Consider the following 16,373-nt stretch of genomic DNA (forward strand, 5'->3'; position numbering starts at 1 on the left):
TGTTATACATATCTATCAATGGTAGGACAAGGAGTAATTGGTTTAATCTGCAGCCAAAGACATTTAGGTTAGATAATAGAAAAACAATTCTGACTATAAAAAGAGTTAAGTACTGGAACAGATTACTAATGGAGGTTGTGGAATCCCAGTCACTGAATGGTTTTCAAGAAAAGACTAGACAAACTGTCAAGTATAATTGACCCTGCCTCAGTGTGGGAGGCTGGAATTGTTGACCTTTCGAGGTCCCTTCCAGCCCTACAACATTTCTATGATTTCCATAACAGCTAATTTATTTTTTTAGTTCCTGCTAGATTAGTCTGGACACTAGGTAAAATGATGTCCAACTAGTATACAGTGTCATAAATAAAGATAAAGGAATCACTAATCTTCCCTTTACTGCACATGAGGCATCCATCTACATGCTAAGAGAGCTAAAGTTCAGACTAGTAAAATAGTGAGACTGGTTTCTTTTGTGCATACTGCATAGTGGTTTTAGCCCAGTCTGAAAACTCCTTTATCTCAAAACATACCTTCTCCTTAGCCAAGCTGAGACAAATAAGTAATTTGGATCCCTGTGGAGCACCACATATTGAGAATAGCATTTGATAGTATGGCTCATGAAATCTTAGTTGAAAGGATAATTCAAATCAGCTTTGATAAAAATGCTATAGTATACACAGAAAACTGGATAAGAGGCTGTGATCTAAGTGGTAAAGTACTGAACCGGAGAAAGGTGCCTAGCGAGTTGTGCATAAATCTGTGTTAGAATAAGTACTATTTCACATTTATATTCATGATTTATTAAGGAATAAACAGCAAACAGATAATAAACAGAGTTGTAAAACAGAAAAAACTCTGAAATAATACAAATATATCCAGAAATCTTAGAAACAGCAGAACTTAATAAAATGTAATAATCTGTGAAAAATACAAGCTAATGGACAAATAGAGAAAAATTGTCCACAATGCAGATATTCAGTGGTAATGAGTAACATGAGCAGTAATTCAGAAAGAGACTAAGGAGTAAAAATGAACAGCAAATTAAATGAGTTTGCAATTGCATGACAGCAAAATAGGCTAATGTAAAGGGCTAAAAACGTACACTTGGATAGATCAGTATTAAAGGGTAGGAGGTGGGGGACAATTACAGTTGTGAAGCATGCAAACACCAGGTAGGGAGAGATTATTTCATGTGGTATGCAGGGATATAACTAGAACTAATAGGATTCATTTTTTTTTTAAATGTAGCCTGAATATAAGGAAAATCTTCCTGACAGCATGGTATTTTAGGCTAATTTTTTCCATTCTTTTGATAGTTAAGTCCCCCTTCAGGAAACTGAAACCAGTCATGGCTCATTCAACTCTCAAATGTTGCTAAAGACCTACCTAAAATGGGTAGTTAATCAGAGTAGATCGTGTAGATCTTTAATATATTTCCTATTTTCTTACATTCTTTGATGATCAATGAAATAGTTGCAAAGAATCCTGTGGCACCTTATAGACTAACAGACGTTTTGGAGCATGAGCTTTTGTGGGTGAATACTCACTTCATCAGATGCATGTAGTGGAAATTTCCAGGGGCAGGTGTGTGTGTGTGTGTGTGTGTGTGTGTGTGTGTATGTGTATATATATATATATGCAGGCAAGCTAGAGATAATGAGGTTAGTTCAATCAAGGAGGATGAGGCCTGTTCTAGCCCTGAACTAACCTCATTATCTCTAGCTTGCCTGCATATATATATATATATATATATATATATATATATATATATATATATATATATATATATATATATATATATATATATACACACACACACACACACACACACACCTGCCCCTGGAAATTTCCACTACATGCATCTGTATTCACCCATGAAAGCTCATGCTCCAAAATGTCTGTTAGTCTATAAGGTGCCACAAGATTCTTTGCTGCTTTTACAGATCCAGACTAACACGGTTACCCCTCTGATAAATGAAATAGTTAACAATATTGACATTTTAAAGTATCATGATTTGCATTTGAGTTAGCACCTTTTGGAATGCATGGGGCAATTTACAACTCAGAGCTTTTGTTTCAGATCCTCTGCAAACTAAGACTACCACTTGTCATCCATAACACCTGGGATACTTTCACAAGGTTTTCTTCATAACATAACACTAGAGACACTGGAGGACAATTGAGACACCTGTCCACACCCACCCCGGCTAATCTTGGGCTATGGAATAATCTCTCAAGGTTAGCGACAGAATCTGCATCATTTGGCATTTCTATTATAGACTGGACAAAGCAATAATATATACACTTCTGCCTTAAAGGCCATTTCTGCAATGGCCCCAAGGAGACTGACTATAGGGGATCTGAATCTGGTTGTCCAAAATCACAAAGACCCACAACTAGGAGAACTCCAGAAGCCTTACTTTTGTGATGTAGTGCTACCATGTGCCTCTTTACTCTTTCAGGCAGAGAAAACAATGGCTGCAAACACAATCTATATGCAATTCCAGTGGTAAGAGAGCCTGTATGAAAAACTTCATAGATAAGTGTCTGACCCATCCAGCTGTTAAGATTCAAATGGGAGGCCCACAAATAGAGAACATAAGCTCATGGGGCATTCCCTCTGCCTGTCCTGGTGGGGGACAAACCTCGATGATAGACTACCCTCTTGCTGATGACTATGGTTGGAGCAGGGTAAAGAAAAAAACATGAAAATTGCCCCTCAGCTAGACAGAGATTGCAGCACAGATTTTAAAATGATAAAATTAAAATTCAGGTTAAAAAAAATATTAGCTCAAAACCTTGCTCAGCACCACAGAGGTGTTCTCCCTTATTTTACACAAGAACAGGGCTGGATTTCTCTGGAGCTAATGATCCTGTTACAGTTATAAGTGATAGAAACTAAAATGAATTTTCCTTACTCCTCTATTGGTAGAAGATCATAGTACACAGACAGAGAGAATCTAGGGGAAGGTAAAATTATGGTTCAGATGGAATTTTCACTAATTTATAGCTTTACCCCCAGAATGTAAGTATGAGCTGAAAATGTATATGCCTTTTTTTCCCTCAGCCCAGTCACCAACTTCCTCCTTTCTTCTCTTAATTCAACTCATGAGGGTTTAGGTCAGTCACCAAACTGCAGTTGGAAAGCACTAGATGGGATTCATTGGAACCAGGGCTGGTCTTTAATATGGGCGAACGGGGCAAAAGTGTACACAGTCTCTTTCTTACACGCACGCACGCGCGCGCACGTATGCACACACACAGAGTCTCTTTCACACTCACCCCCAACACATATTTGTATTATAATTATTATTATTATTGTTGTTGTTTCTTGGTAATTCCTGCAATGCACATATATTCTCTGTAATTTTATTCTTTCAAGGTGCTGTTATTTTAGTTTTTTGACTGGTCTATGCATTTCATAATTTTATTTTCCTCTGATGCTTAAATTTAATTATTTGAGTAGTGAGTTCTAAAAGGCCTAACCTTTCCTGGCTGGAGTAATTATCATTATTACTTTTATCACCATATTGTGCTTTGTCAGTCATTATTTAAAGCGGTACAAACAAATAATAGTATCCTTCTAGAATGTAACTGTAATGTGTACTAACTTTAGCAGTGCCAGTTTAAAAAACATTAGCTAAACACATAACTTTAGACACTGGGCAGACGAAGGTCGCTTATAACTGAAAACACAATTTGAAAATATCTGTAAAATAACTTAAAATTTCCATGAAAATAAATGCAGTTCCAGCTATGATACCAATAGCAATGATGGAGTCAAATGTTAGTGAGTCACCTGCTGCTACTGAGCCATATGAAGAGCTGAAGGCTTTGAGAGTACTGCAGACATAGGCGCGTCTACTCCCTGGTGCTCCAGGACTGGAGCATTCACAGTGAAAAAATGGTGGGTGCTGAGCACTCACTGGCAGCCCCTCATCTGCTCTCCCTCTCAGCACTTCCTGCCCGCCGGCGGGACCCGTGGATCAGCGCCTTCCCCTCCCTCCCCAAGGATCCAGAGTGCTCAGGAGAGAGGGCAGAACTGGGCGGGAAGAGGCAGGGTGGGAGTGGTGCAGGGGCAGGAAGAGTTGGGGTGGGGCTTTTGGGGAAGGGGAGGAGTGTGGCAGGGCCTGGAGTAAAGCTGGGGGTCGAGCACCCCTTGGCACTTTGGAAAATCGGCACCTGTGACTGCAGAGACATGTGAAACTGGATAGACCAAAGTACTAAAGAATATATTGTACAGAAAATCTTGCTCTAGCAAGATATACTACAGTAAATAGACTTATAGTTTCCCCCTCCATCTTTAACAGTCATGAATTTGTTCCCGTAGTTACTTATCTGGAATAGCTAGAGACTGAAACAGGAAAAAACCTTCACTTTGGTTCTCCTACAGGATAACATAGTATGCTATTGTTAGTTAGGTCACTTGGATTCCTCCTGTTAATCTTTTTAATAAGGAGACTTCCTTTTGACTGAAGTTTTAGAATTGGTTATACTAATCTTTTAGATGGTTAAGCATATGTGATAGAGCCAAGCAATGATTGTCAAGGAAATATGACTTCTCTGTAGCAAATGCATTTCTTGCCGATCAAAAGACTACACTCTAAAAGTAGTCTTTAAAAAAAAAAAAAGCATAAAACAATGGTCTTAACGAAAAACAAGCCTGATGCTTCCTGTCTGGTGCAAAACACTTATTGACTTGACCTCAATGTTAAATAAATTAAAGAAGTATTTTACAATTAATTGTGTATCATTATCGCCAAAAGTAATTTTTATGACATTTTGCTAGGTCTTGAGGGAATTTAATTTATTCATGTCTCTGATTAAATCAAACTACCCTGAAGCAGATATTGATTCATATTGCCAATACCATTATGAACATACATGGTGTGATCATTGTATTACCATAACGTCTGTAGGCAGGGTCAGGTTAGGATGATTACTGGTGCTTAGTATAGCAACACAGTGGAAAATATTTAAGCAGTTTTGAAATGTAGTTTGTGCAAATATATATGGAGCTTATATTACTATAAAAATTACGTTTTACACACATGGTTAAGTAAATTTATTTAATTTTGGCTACATCCATGAAGATATTTCAGGATTCCCAGCCAATTGTAACAGTAAAGAGACTAGTAGGTGCTATATACAGAATACTTCTCAAAAGTATTTGGGTTTTACGTGTACATTTGTTTTGTAAGGGACATTCAGCATGACAAATATATCCTTAGTCTTAGGTTGCTGTGTTGTTCAGTAAAACTATCACCTCTGCTTTCCTTTCTGGGTGATACAAAATTTGAAAACAATTGCAATTCCTTAAAACCTATTCATGAGACACTTAATTGCATTTCACAATCCATTACTGCTTTGATTTAATATTTCTGTTTCTGAACCTATTCCAATATCTGTGGTAAAGAAGACATGGTGGTTTCTCCTTCTGTTCTTCGCAAATTTCAGCTATAAAATATATCTCCATGACAAAATAAAGTACACAGTCTCTTCTACTTAATTTTCTGCTCAGTTCTACCCATGCTGTTTCTTACCTCTTCTTCTAACCAGTCATTGTACTGTACAATGGTGGACATTGCGACATCTGCACCTTTCATATAAAAGGTGATTTCTCCAGTAGATTCATCCTGCAATTTTAGAAAAACAGTAGAAGAAATATTTTGTCCATATTGTTTAATCAAAATGACCGTATCTTCAAAGCAATCCGCTTATACTTTAATACAGTATAACAAATTTGAAATAGCCAATAGCAGTGACCATACCCCTTTAACATATACATAGCACCTTTAATACAAGTTCTCAAAGCACTTTACAAAAAAGTCAGCAAGATTTATTACTCAATTTAATTAATTTTATCCATAAAAATGTGCACACCTGTTGGGGCATATTCACAACTAAAATCCACAAACTGATAGAGTAAACTGACTGCACCACATTTTATATATCAAGGGAAACTGAGGAAGAGAGGCAATGTCCCAAATTTTAAAAAAGTGATCTATAATTTTGGGAGGGTTCAGTTTTTGGGTGCCCAACTCTAAGGTCTGATTTACAGAGATGCTGAACACTTACAATTCCAAATTAAGTCAATGCAAGATACAGGTGCTTAGCATTTTTTAAAATCAATCCTTAAATAGCTAAAAGTTGGTTGCTCTAAAAATGAAGGCAAAATTACAGGGGTCATTTTTGAATAGTGGGCCTAAATGATTTGTCCCAAAAAACCCAAAGTACCGCAGTGGCAGAATTGAAAATAAAGCCTGGATTTCTTAACTCCTAGACCCTGTTCTAACTACTAGGTTCTGCCTCTTTTGTGGTATACAGCACAAATACATTTCTGTATTAAGGCTGCCACCTTTCCCTCAGATACATAAGTCTTCACATTAAGATCATAAACAGGGCTGCTGATTTTAGTTTTTAAACTGATAACACCGACAAAACACTCCCAATTAAAAAATAAAACTAGTGTTTATCCAATAAACACTGGAAATGGTTATTTGTATCTAAAGGCCTATCTGCATGGAACAGTAACATGGACCCCAGTAACAGGGGTGTGATTTATAAAACATTCATACTATGAAAAAGCCCTGAATTGTGGACACCTAAATAAAACTCAAAAACCGCTCAAAATAAATGAAGCCCTAAAGAAAAAAAAAGAAAAACCAGAAGCCCTAATTATACATTATTATTTGTATACTATAAAATGCTGGCTAGGTGCTTTGAAAATGGAAAGGAGGACTATATTCCCACCTAGAAGTGCTTACAATAGAGTTAGACAATAGAAAGAGGTAAGCTGGAGATATTGTATACTTCAAGGAGTTGCACTGTATTTTAACGAAAAATAATTTGATACAATGATACAGTAATAAAAAGTTACATAATATCTCTCAAATTGTTATTCCACAATTTATAAATCACTTTCTTAATAAAGTCTAAAGATATTTTTGTGCAGCTGCACTTCCCCATAAGTGACTGGTAATATAATTACCAATTAAACTTTATGACCACAAATCATTGCTAAAATTTTTGAAAAATACACTTTATTTTACAACTAGGTTCTAAAAATCAAAAATAGACAACAGAATTGCCAGCTTCTGAGGTCAGTCCTTTTGTTATCAAAGTATTTCCAACTATGTTTTACAAAAATAATCCTAATTCAATTTATTCTTCCTTGTATTACTATGGAGTATTTTTGGTTGCTGTGGTTGAGGTTGTTTCAACATTTCCCTCAGGAACCTCTATTTCTAGCACTTTGGCCAGGATCCACGAAGGGACCTAAGTATTGCAATGCTGAGTGTTGCAATGCGTACCTTTCAGGTGCCTAGAAAATCACAGGAACAACACTGCAATCCACAACACCTGAAAATGGAACAGCTTCAACAGGAGAGACTGAGGGAGTCCTACATCAGAATATCCCATAGCTCACTTGTTAGACCATTCTCCGGAAGAGTAGGAGTCCCCTTTTCATATCATTTCTCCCCACTCAGGCAGAAGGGGAACTGAAACTGAGTCTCCCATATCCCAGGCAATTGCTCTAACTACTGGGCTATAAGTTATAAGGTAGGCACCACCACTACCACCGGCCAGATTTTGAATAAGACCTACTCTAGTAGGCGGCCTCTGAGCAGGCCTACCTGATTGGATCCTGTACATGAGATAGGCAGGTGAATGTCTATCTTCCCATGGTTTGTGGGCCACTCTGGAGCATACAAAAGAGATAAATACCTGGGGGGGCAGCAGTGCACATGCCAAGATGTAAAAATCTTAGGTGCTTAGAGATTTTTTACCCTGAAAACTTAAGCGCCTACAGAGTTAGGAGTTATTAGGATTATAGTGAAGACTAAAACTGGGACATGTGCCTCTAAACTTCAGACCTAGGGAATGTTTACACTGCAATTAGGCACATGGCTGGCCTGTGCCAGATGATTCGGGCTCATGGAGCTCAAGCTAAGCGGCCTGTTTAACTGAAGTGTAGACTTCTGGGCCTGGAATGGCGCCCAGGTTCTCGGACCCTGTGAGATAGGAGGGTCCAAGCTTGGGCTGCAGCCCAAACCCGGAAGTCTACATGGCAACTGAAGAATCCCGTAGCCTGAACCCTGGGAGCCTGAGTCAGCCCTGGGTTTTTAATTGCAGTGTAGACATATCCTTAGGCTCCTAAGTACCTTTGTGGATCTGGGCCCTTGGGTCTCGGGCACTGTTGGTCATTAACTTGCCCCTGTATATTAAAGTACATTTGGTACTTGAATATTACTCTTAAATCTTGGAATGTTAACAGAACTATAATAGTAAAATGGGGAAATTAAAACTGGAGTTTTAGGCTGTGATTGTGGAAGCTGCTCTATGCATGAAGTATTGAAGTGAATGTGGCCCCATGTTGTTGGAGAGTTCCGCCTAAATGGAGCACCTTGCAGCAGAGACCTTGTCTTAATTTTCTAAAGTATCTTGTTGAATATTTTGTTGACAAATGAGTGTTATTTACAAATCTTCCAAGTTTTATATTTGAAAAGTTTACAAAATATCTAAACTATACATACTTTGAAATGTTCACATTTATATTGAATAAACAGGTACACTGTTAAAAAAAAACCTCTTAGTAAGTAAAAAACAATTTAAAGAATATTCAAAACATTTACCCGGACTATGATTCCCATCCGTTTGCTCTCAGATGTGAAGGGGAAAACTTGAAGAATATAATACGTCAGAATTTGTCCTCCTGGACTCTTCAGTTGCATTGAGGTCAGATCCCTGTTAACCAGAGTAAGACCAACACTCTCTGTCCATTGTACCAAAGCTACCTAAAGAAAAGCACGTTGAAGTGTTAAAGGTCAATTATACCCTTGTGTAAACTACACTAAAGCCAAACAACTGACTTCAGGTTAAGGGTCAAGACTTTTCCTAAGACACTAAGAAAAACAAATCTCATGTACAGTGCTACAGAATTTAAGCACGGAAATATTTTTGTATAAGATGACAAAACAACAATAATGGTATGTGCATTTTTATAAACTCACTATAAAGCATACAAACAGGTTTATTTGAGTTTATTTCTCATACACAGAAATTCACTTATTTCTTATTCTCTGAAAAGAGGTTGTACCATCATTAGAGTGTACTGTGTAGAAATATTTTTCTTTAACAGTTCTCATACTAAAATGGTTTTACTAAAGGAATGTGTTCATTTAGAGTTAACAGAAGACATACCAAAGGGTGTATGCAAAACATAATAAATAAATCTGTTTTCTACAATGTTCATAAAAAACCAATGAATACAAAGTAATGAGAATAATTCCGTGTTAAATATTTTTTGTAACTTTGTGGTTTCATAGATGTTTACTTATTATAATTTTTAAACAGACAACATAAAGCTTGTATTACTTAATGTTTTTCAGCATATTGTAGTTACTTAAACTTAAAAGTTGATTACTTTTCTTATAAAATATACTATATCTGGGTTTCTGCCTAGTAAACCACATATGAAACAACCCTTTACAAATCTAGATCAACCAAAAGTGCTTAGAAAAGTAGTTTATTTTCCTAAGGGTGATGACGGGGAGGACTGCTGCATTGTACAAATTTCATAAACACTGGCTAAAATTAATTCCATTGCATCTTAAATGCACACCCTAGGGAACTGCAAAATAATTGTTGAGAACTTCATATTTTTCCTCTAATGAAGCAGCAATTTTGAAAAGTTGCTAAAAACTTAGTAATATGCTACTTACCTTCTGTTTTGTGCACAGTGTTCTTTACATACTGTGGTACCCTATTTTTCAATAGTGTTATAATGACCATTGGAATTATTTAGCCAAATGTTTTTAAGTTAGGAAACCTGCTTTATCACTCTTTGATATACAAAAACATTCCATATTCTTTTAATTGGTAATATATGCTAATAGATTTATCCTCCAAAATTCTACTCCTCTGCCCCCTCCCTATTTATCAAACCTCACCATGAGCTGGATTAGGTGTTTAGTTGTCTTTAAAAATCTAGCCCTAAGTTTTTAAGAATGAAACTGACTATTGTACTGAGGGCCTTCATAAGTGGGTCCTTGTACAGGGCCTCTGCATTGGGGTCAATTTTGTTCCCAAAAGTTAAACCTAAACTGGCATAAAGCAGTACTGAAATCTTCAGCTGGCATCAATTGTCATAGCTCCATTGACTTCAGTGGAGTCATGACAATTAATGCCAGGTGAGAATCTGCCCCTAGGTGAGTAGATCACTTTATGTAGCCCCTTATGGGAAGTTAAATTAGAAGGAGGTGGCCGGAGTGCTCTAACAAACTAATACAGGATGTTGTCAGCGCCTGTAAATTCACTGTAGGCACCAATAAATGAAAATATGGAAAAGAGATGGTTACTGGAGGAGAATAAGAACATTTTAAAAACAACATTGTTAGTTCCAAAATCACAGTGAAAGTCTATTAAAGATTTTCTTCTACAATAAAACTACCACAAAAGCTGCAAATGATCCAATACTCCCAAGGTTAATTTTCAATTTTCACATGAAAGGTTACTATTACATTCTGACCTGTAAATTGCATCTTTCTGCTAATACCCTATCATCTCATTTGTGTCCCTTTGCAGCTAGGACTTGAGTGTTCTATATTTGGTGACTCACATCTGTTTATTATTTAGTTCATGCTTGGCTTCACAGACCATTTGAGTTAGCAGTTTGTAACACAGTCATTTTTGATTATACCTGGGCTACAACTCTATGAAGTTTGTTTAGAATTGATCACTAGTGGATCACAGCTGGATAATATGGCTCAAGAATCAACTGTGTGGGTGAAAGGCTTCAACTTAAGATAATCATGTTAACTTTACACTGCTACTAGCCAGTTAAAACATGTGTTTGACCAACAGGACCCTGACAGCATTGAGAATGATATTGTTAAGTCCTAGCTTCAAATACCCAGAGTTCTCTAATATTCCTAAGTTGATTCTCCAAATATTGTTCTGTGCATGCGAAAACAGGCTGTCCTCCTGCAAGATCTCATGCCTGAACTAAAGGGCTAATTTCCATCAAAGGAAGGCTTAACCTCACTCTTCTTATCTTCCTGTTTGCTCCAATTCTGTACTTGGGTTTCAGTCATAGGCAGCCTGGGGGTCCATGGGGAAAAAGTGTCAAACTCTTTCTGAAGACTTAAAGATTGCTGTACAAAATAACCAGCAAAGGTCTGGATCAGCTGCACAAAGGAATTCAAAGCAGAGAAGAATGCTTATACAGGGAAATAAATTTTACTAAATAGGACAGTGTGGGCAGCCTAGTCTCTAAAACAAAACAAACAAAAAATCCCCACAAAACCAAAAAACCAACCCCTTCCCCCAGCAGGCTGCAAATTATTTTAATTAGAGTTAGTCTTAGTTGTGTTGTGTTTAACTTTACCATTTGAAGAGCTTAACCTCTCTAATATGCTTGATTTTATAGTTACATCATTATAAAGCTGAACTGCTCTTTTCTATTTAGTGCTAATTTGAGGTTTGGCCTGTCAAATGTTTTGGATCAGATAATTTGTTTCTTTAGAAAAAGTGGTAAGAATAAATATACACACTCTCAAGTTAAAAATGTATATAGATGTTAGTAGTTTAACCTTAAAAGGACACAAACTCTCTACATTTTACAAATAAAGCAGATACCTTATTTGCTTATGCTAAGATTTTTAAAAATAGGGAGTCTAATCTTGGGCTCCTAAATTAATGTTTCTGCACCTAAGTAAGTGGTCTGATTTTCAAACATGCTGAACACCTGTATTTTCTTTTGATGTCAATAGGAGCTGCTTGGTTTTCATCACTTTTAAAAATCAGGCCACTAAATTAGTATCCTAACATTAGGATCCTATTTTTAAAAATTTGGGGGTTAGCATATGTTACAGATGTATATATATATATATAGCATATTTAGCAAATATACATACTATATTTTGGCTAATAACTATGAGAATTTGAAGTTCTTATTTTGGGCACCACACAGTTCCCATATTTTCTGTCATAGCAATAAGAACATATTAAAAGAGACTAAAAAATAAAAAAAACAATATTTAAGTTACATTCCTTATTTCATACTCTCCTGACTTATGAAAATTAGATTTAAATGCTATACTTGGTTTTGCTTTTTCAATATAACATTGATTTAATATATATTTTTGAATGCAGAATACCTTTGTTAATACAGACATTTCAGTGCTAAAAATATAATGACCAGCTGCAAAGAGGGTGGGGCGGGGGAGATACACAGAAGTATTAATAGAAGAATTGTAGAATAGTAGAATTGGCATGAATACTCAAACTGGGTATTTGAAAATATACCAGTTATGTGGTGAATACCAGCAGAGGGCAAGAGGAAAGGCCATACCAACGTATCCCCTGCCTTTGGGGCAGTTGCCACTCTTTTGGGGCTTACTACTGCAATTCTATTTCCTTTCCTCTGCATCACTCTTCTGAAACTCTAACAGTAAAATTCACTTTCTCTGTAGTTTCTGAAGCAGGATGCATTTTGAGGTACAAATACCAAGGAAAGCCTTAGAGCACAAAGTGAATGAAGCTGCAGTAATGGAACATGATGGAGAAGAGCTGCTGGTGATGGCTACTGCCACCAGTGTAGCAGAACATCTCTTTCCCCATCCCTTCATGGGAATTGGGAATGAACATCAGAAACAGGTATTACTTTTTTTTTAATGTATTCATTTCAGAATTAATAAGCTGATCCAGTAATCTAAGTAGTCATAACAGTCGTGAATTCAGATGGGCTAATTTGCTATCAGTGGTTACTGTTCCACCTAAAATGGTCTGTGGCTATGGATACTGTCCCTCTCCATCAGTAGCAAAATAATTCTTAAAGTAGTATCAAGTGGCCGCCCAGCCTGAAGGACAAGCAATAACAGTGATTTTACCAAGTACTTTTAAGGCAAAACCAAATACTTTCCTTGGCATTTTAGAATGGGGTAACTAAGGAACAGACATGCCAAAGCTTACAAAGAAAGTTGCCTCCAACCTAATCTCTGAGGAGGCAGACCCATATCTAGGATAGAGTGACTCTTATAACAGTTACTCTTATAACAGCTGTACTTAGCTAGAACAGCAGAACCAGACTAATTATGCTTACCTCCTTTTGTAGTGTTTTAAGTGCTTTGAGATTTTTTCATAAGAAAAAAGCACTACACTGACTGCAATGCAACGTACAATGTCTTGGCCAGAAAGCACAATGGGCTAATAGGTTAGGCATTAACTGCATTACAAAGAAACCTGTATTTCAAGTTGGCATTTAACTTAGTAGGACATTTAGTATTTTTACCAACATGAGGAGTGAAGGCAGACTGTACTGTTGCATGACTGTGTGGCTGACTTAGTGAATGTGCATATCTTGTGAGGTACATGCAAAACGAGGCAGGGCTCCACAAGAGCCATTAGTAGCTTGCACAACACGTCACACTCCTTTCATTTAATAATTTGGCAACCTAGCTATCCTGTCTATTTAAATCGTGTATCATTTGCCTAGCAAAAGCACAAATTGAAAGATGTAAAACTTTACTGGAAGTTTCCAGAAAACTCTGTAAAAATAGATAAGGTTGTTAAATGAGAACAATGTAGTTACCTATCACATCAGTCATAAAACCCTAGTATTTATTAAAGATAAGAAAATGAATGGTTAAGGAATCATAAATCTTACACTGCACATACAACAAAACATTATTCTAATCAAGTAATAAAATGCATATTTTATAACAGCTATCTTACTTCTAACCTAAAATAAATACTATTCTTTCATCAATCTCAAAATATAAATAGCTTTTTGAAAAAGAAATAAAATGCATACATGTACACACAGTTGTCACACTGATCAGCCTGAAAAACTCAATCTACATAATTTTATTATTAATCACTAATGTACTACATTTTCCCCACTAACTTTCATCTGTAACTTTATTCTTAGGAAACAGCAGTAACAAATTCTTTACCACAAAATTATGTACAGATATTAGCTGTTAATATTCCTATTTAACAAGTTAAGAAAGATACTTAAAAAAAAACAACAGCTAAGCCTCAAGTCAACAATGTATTAGTCAGAGTTAAGGTTGATGTTTTTGATGAAATATGCATTGTTCAAGATATGCAGGAGAATGAAACAGACCCCGCAACGGATTTTTAAGTGCAAAGCCTAGCCATTTGGGTGGGAGGAAGAGTCAGAGAAGCCTCATCTCTTTTCTTGTTTCATCTTCACAGAGGAACAATCTTCACATGAATTCTGGTAAGAAGAGGTGGGAGGAAGGCTTCAGAGCAACTGAGCCTGTCTTTCCCTTCCCCTCTCAGGAGCTCAGGCTGCCTATCCAAATACCCACTACCAGCTGAGACTGGTAACACCTTTATAACCTGATAAGAACAATACATTTGTTTGTTAGTTCTGGGTATTGCATAGGATTTCTGTTCTTAACTATTCCTCTCCACATTTTTATGTGATTAGTTTTTATTAATGATGTGATATTTAACTAGTGCTTATGCAGTTTTTTTTTTAAAAAGGATGTTGTCTCATTGCCAAACCCTATGACTCCTTTGCAACACTCCAGCAATGCAGAATAGCTGGAAATGCAATATTTTGGTACAGTTGGTCGGAAAACCAAGTTTCCATTTTGAGGGAAAATGTGACATTTTGAATTTTCCTTTAGTCCTGAACTGGGACAAAAAGTCAGTATTTTGAAATTTACTGCAGAATGGAAATTGTTAAATATTTCATTTCGGAAACATCAAAATAACTATCCATTTTTTTTATTTTGATGTCAAAACAAACTATAAACTACATATATAATAAAATATTAAAATAAAAGTCAGAACAAAAATAAATTCTAAATGAAATATTCCATTTTGATTCAAAATTTCAAATTTTTTCTGCTGGAAATTTTGTTGAAATTGACACATTCCTGTAAAATGTTTTAATTTTGAGAAAGTAGCATTTTCCAATGAAAGTAGTTGTTACAGTGAATTTTTTTCAGCCACTTCTAATTTCTGGTTACTTGGAGATCCCCTGATGTTTCCAGTTCTAGTTGACAACTCCCTCCCCCAGTGCCTGGCATAGTGGACATAACCAAGGAAGGGGGATATGTGGAGCACTGCTCTGTTTTGGAGTTCTCCAATTGCTAGAATGGCCCACAGGGGCTGTTACACCTGGTGCAAGGTAGGGTATGAACATTTTGAACTGGGGGTGTAATTTCCAGTTTGAGGAGACATATTCACATTAGCTGTGATCTAGCTAGTGTGCTAAAAGGAAGCGTAGCCACGGCAGCATGAAGGACTAGCTGCCCTGAGTACATACCCATCTGAGAACCTAGGATGTATTCACGGCAGCTAGACCCTCCCATAGCTCACATCACAGAAGCTACACTCTATGTTTAGTGCACTAGCTCAATTAGCACTAACACAGGTATGTTGCCTTGAGCTGGGAATCATATTCCCAGCTCGAAGTGTACTCATACTCAAAGAGATACCCCCTAAGGTTGCTATTACTTGCTTTAAGCATTGAATCAGAACACGCAACCACAGGACTGAGGGCATAAAGCTAGCTCCCCTCTTGCTTGTCTCCTCTCTTCTCCCCACTCACTTTTGTCCCTGCATTGTGAAGCACATGGTTGGATACAAGGATATAGCTCACTGCTTTGGATTTTGCAACAGATTATATCTAGATGGCATTCTATAACATAGTTAGATAGTTTGGATAAGTTCAGATAAAGTTGAGCTATGCATGTAAACTTTTGGATGGTGATCTGAATCAAACATATCTAATACTGTAAAAAGTGTACGGTATATCTCAGATTTAAACTGTTGCCTCATCTTGGCAATGAGAAAACGATAAGATGTTTCTTGAAACCACATTCAAATACCTCTTCAGACAGAGGCATGTAACTACTCTAAATCTTTCAGATATTTGCTCAGTGTACTTTACAGCCCATGAACGAAACTCCACTTTCAGTTAAATCAGCATAAATTGCAAATAACTTCACTGTAGCCAACAGAGTTACTTGCAATTTACACAAAATCAACCTGCTATACAAAGGATACACAGGGTACGTACACACCATTTTAAAATTAAGACTATTCTTTGAGACTAGGTGGAGGTGGGGGGAGAATTTTTTCTCTAATATTGAGTGTTTCCAACTGTTCAAGTTATTTTCTATAAAGATTTTGGGGAATCCTTCCCACTTGTTCAGCAACAGTTCAGATGATTCCAATTAGCAGTGAAGAATACTCAGAGACTGAATTCCTGTTAATATTTACAAATGACGATTTAGTGATTGACATTTTTTATTATTTTTAATCAGGAACATTCATGGTTAAATATAATCAAATGATTAACTTCAAACGACAATCTGATCATCTGGGAA

At 36.6% G+C, this 16,373-nt stretch overlaps 1 protein-coding gene across 3 annotated transcripts in view; it reads right to left on the bottom strand.

The window, feature by feature from the left end:
* Window positions 1–16,373, bottom strand: part of ATP9B (ATPase phospholipid transporting 9B (putative)) — a 322,516-nt gene that overhangs the window by 26,231 nt on the left and 279,912 nt on the right. For all 3 annotated transcript variants that reach the window (XM_030552602.1, XM_030552603.1, XM_030552601.1), the window contains exons 16-17: window positions 8,637–8,798; window positions 5,544–5,636 (exon numbers count right to left, since the gene is read on the bottom strand). In XM_030552602.1, the coding sequence (XP_030408462.1) occupies window positions 5,544–5,636; window positions 8,637–8,798 (255 nt within the window). The remainder of the gene's footprint in view (window positions 1–5,543; window positions 5,637–8,636; window positions 8,799–16,373) is intronic.

Source organism: Gopherus evgoodei, chromosome 2, assembly GCF_007399415.2.
Source record: "Gopherus evgoodei ecotype Sinaloan lineage chromosome 2, rGopEvg1_v1.p, whole genome shotgun sequence".
Taxonomy (NCBI): domain Eukaryota; kingdom Metazoa; phylum Chordata; order Testudines; family Testudinidae; genus Gopherus; species Gopherus evgoodei.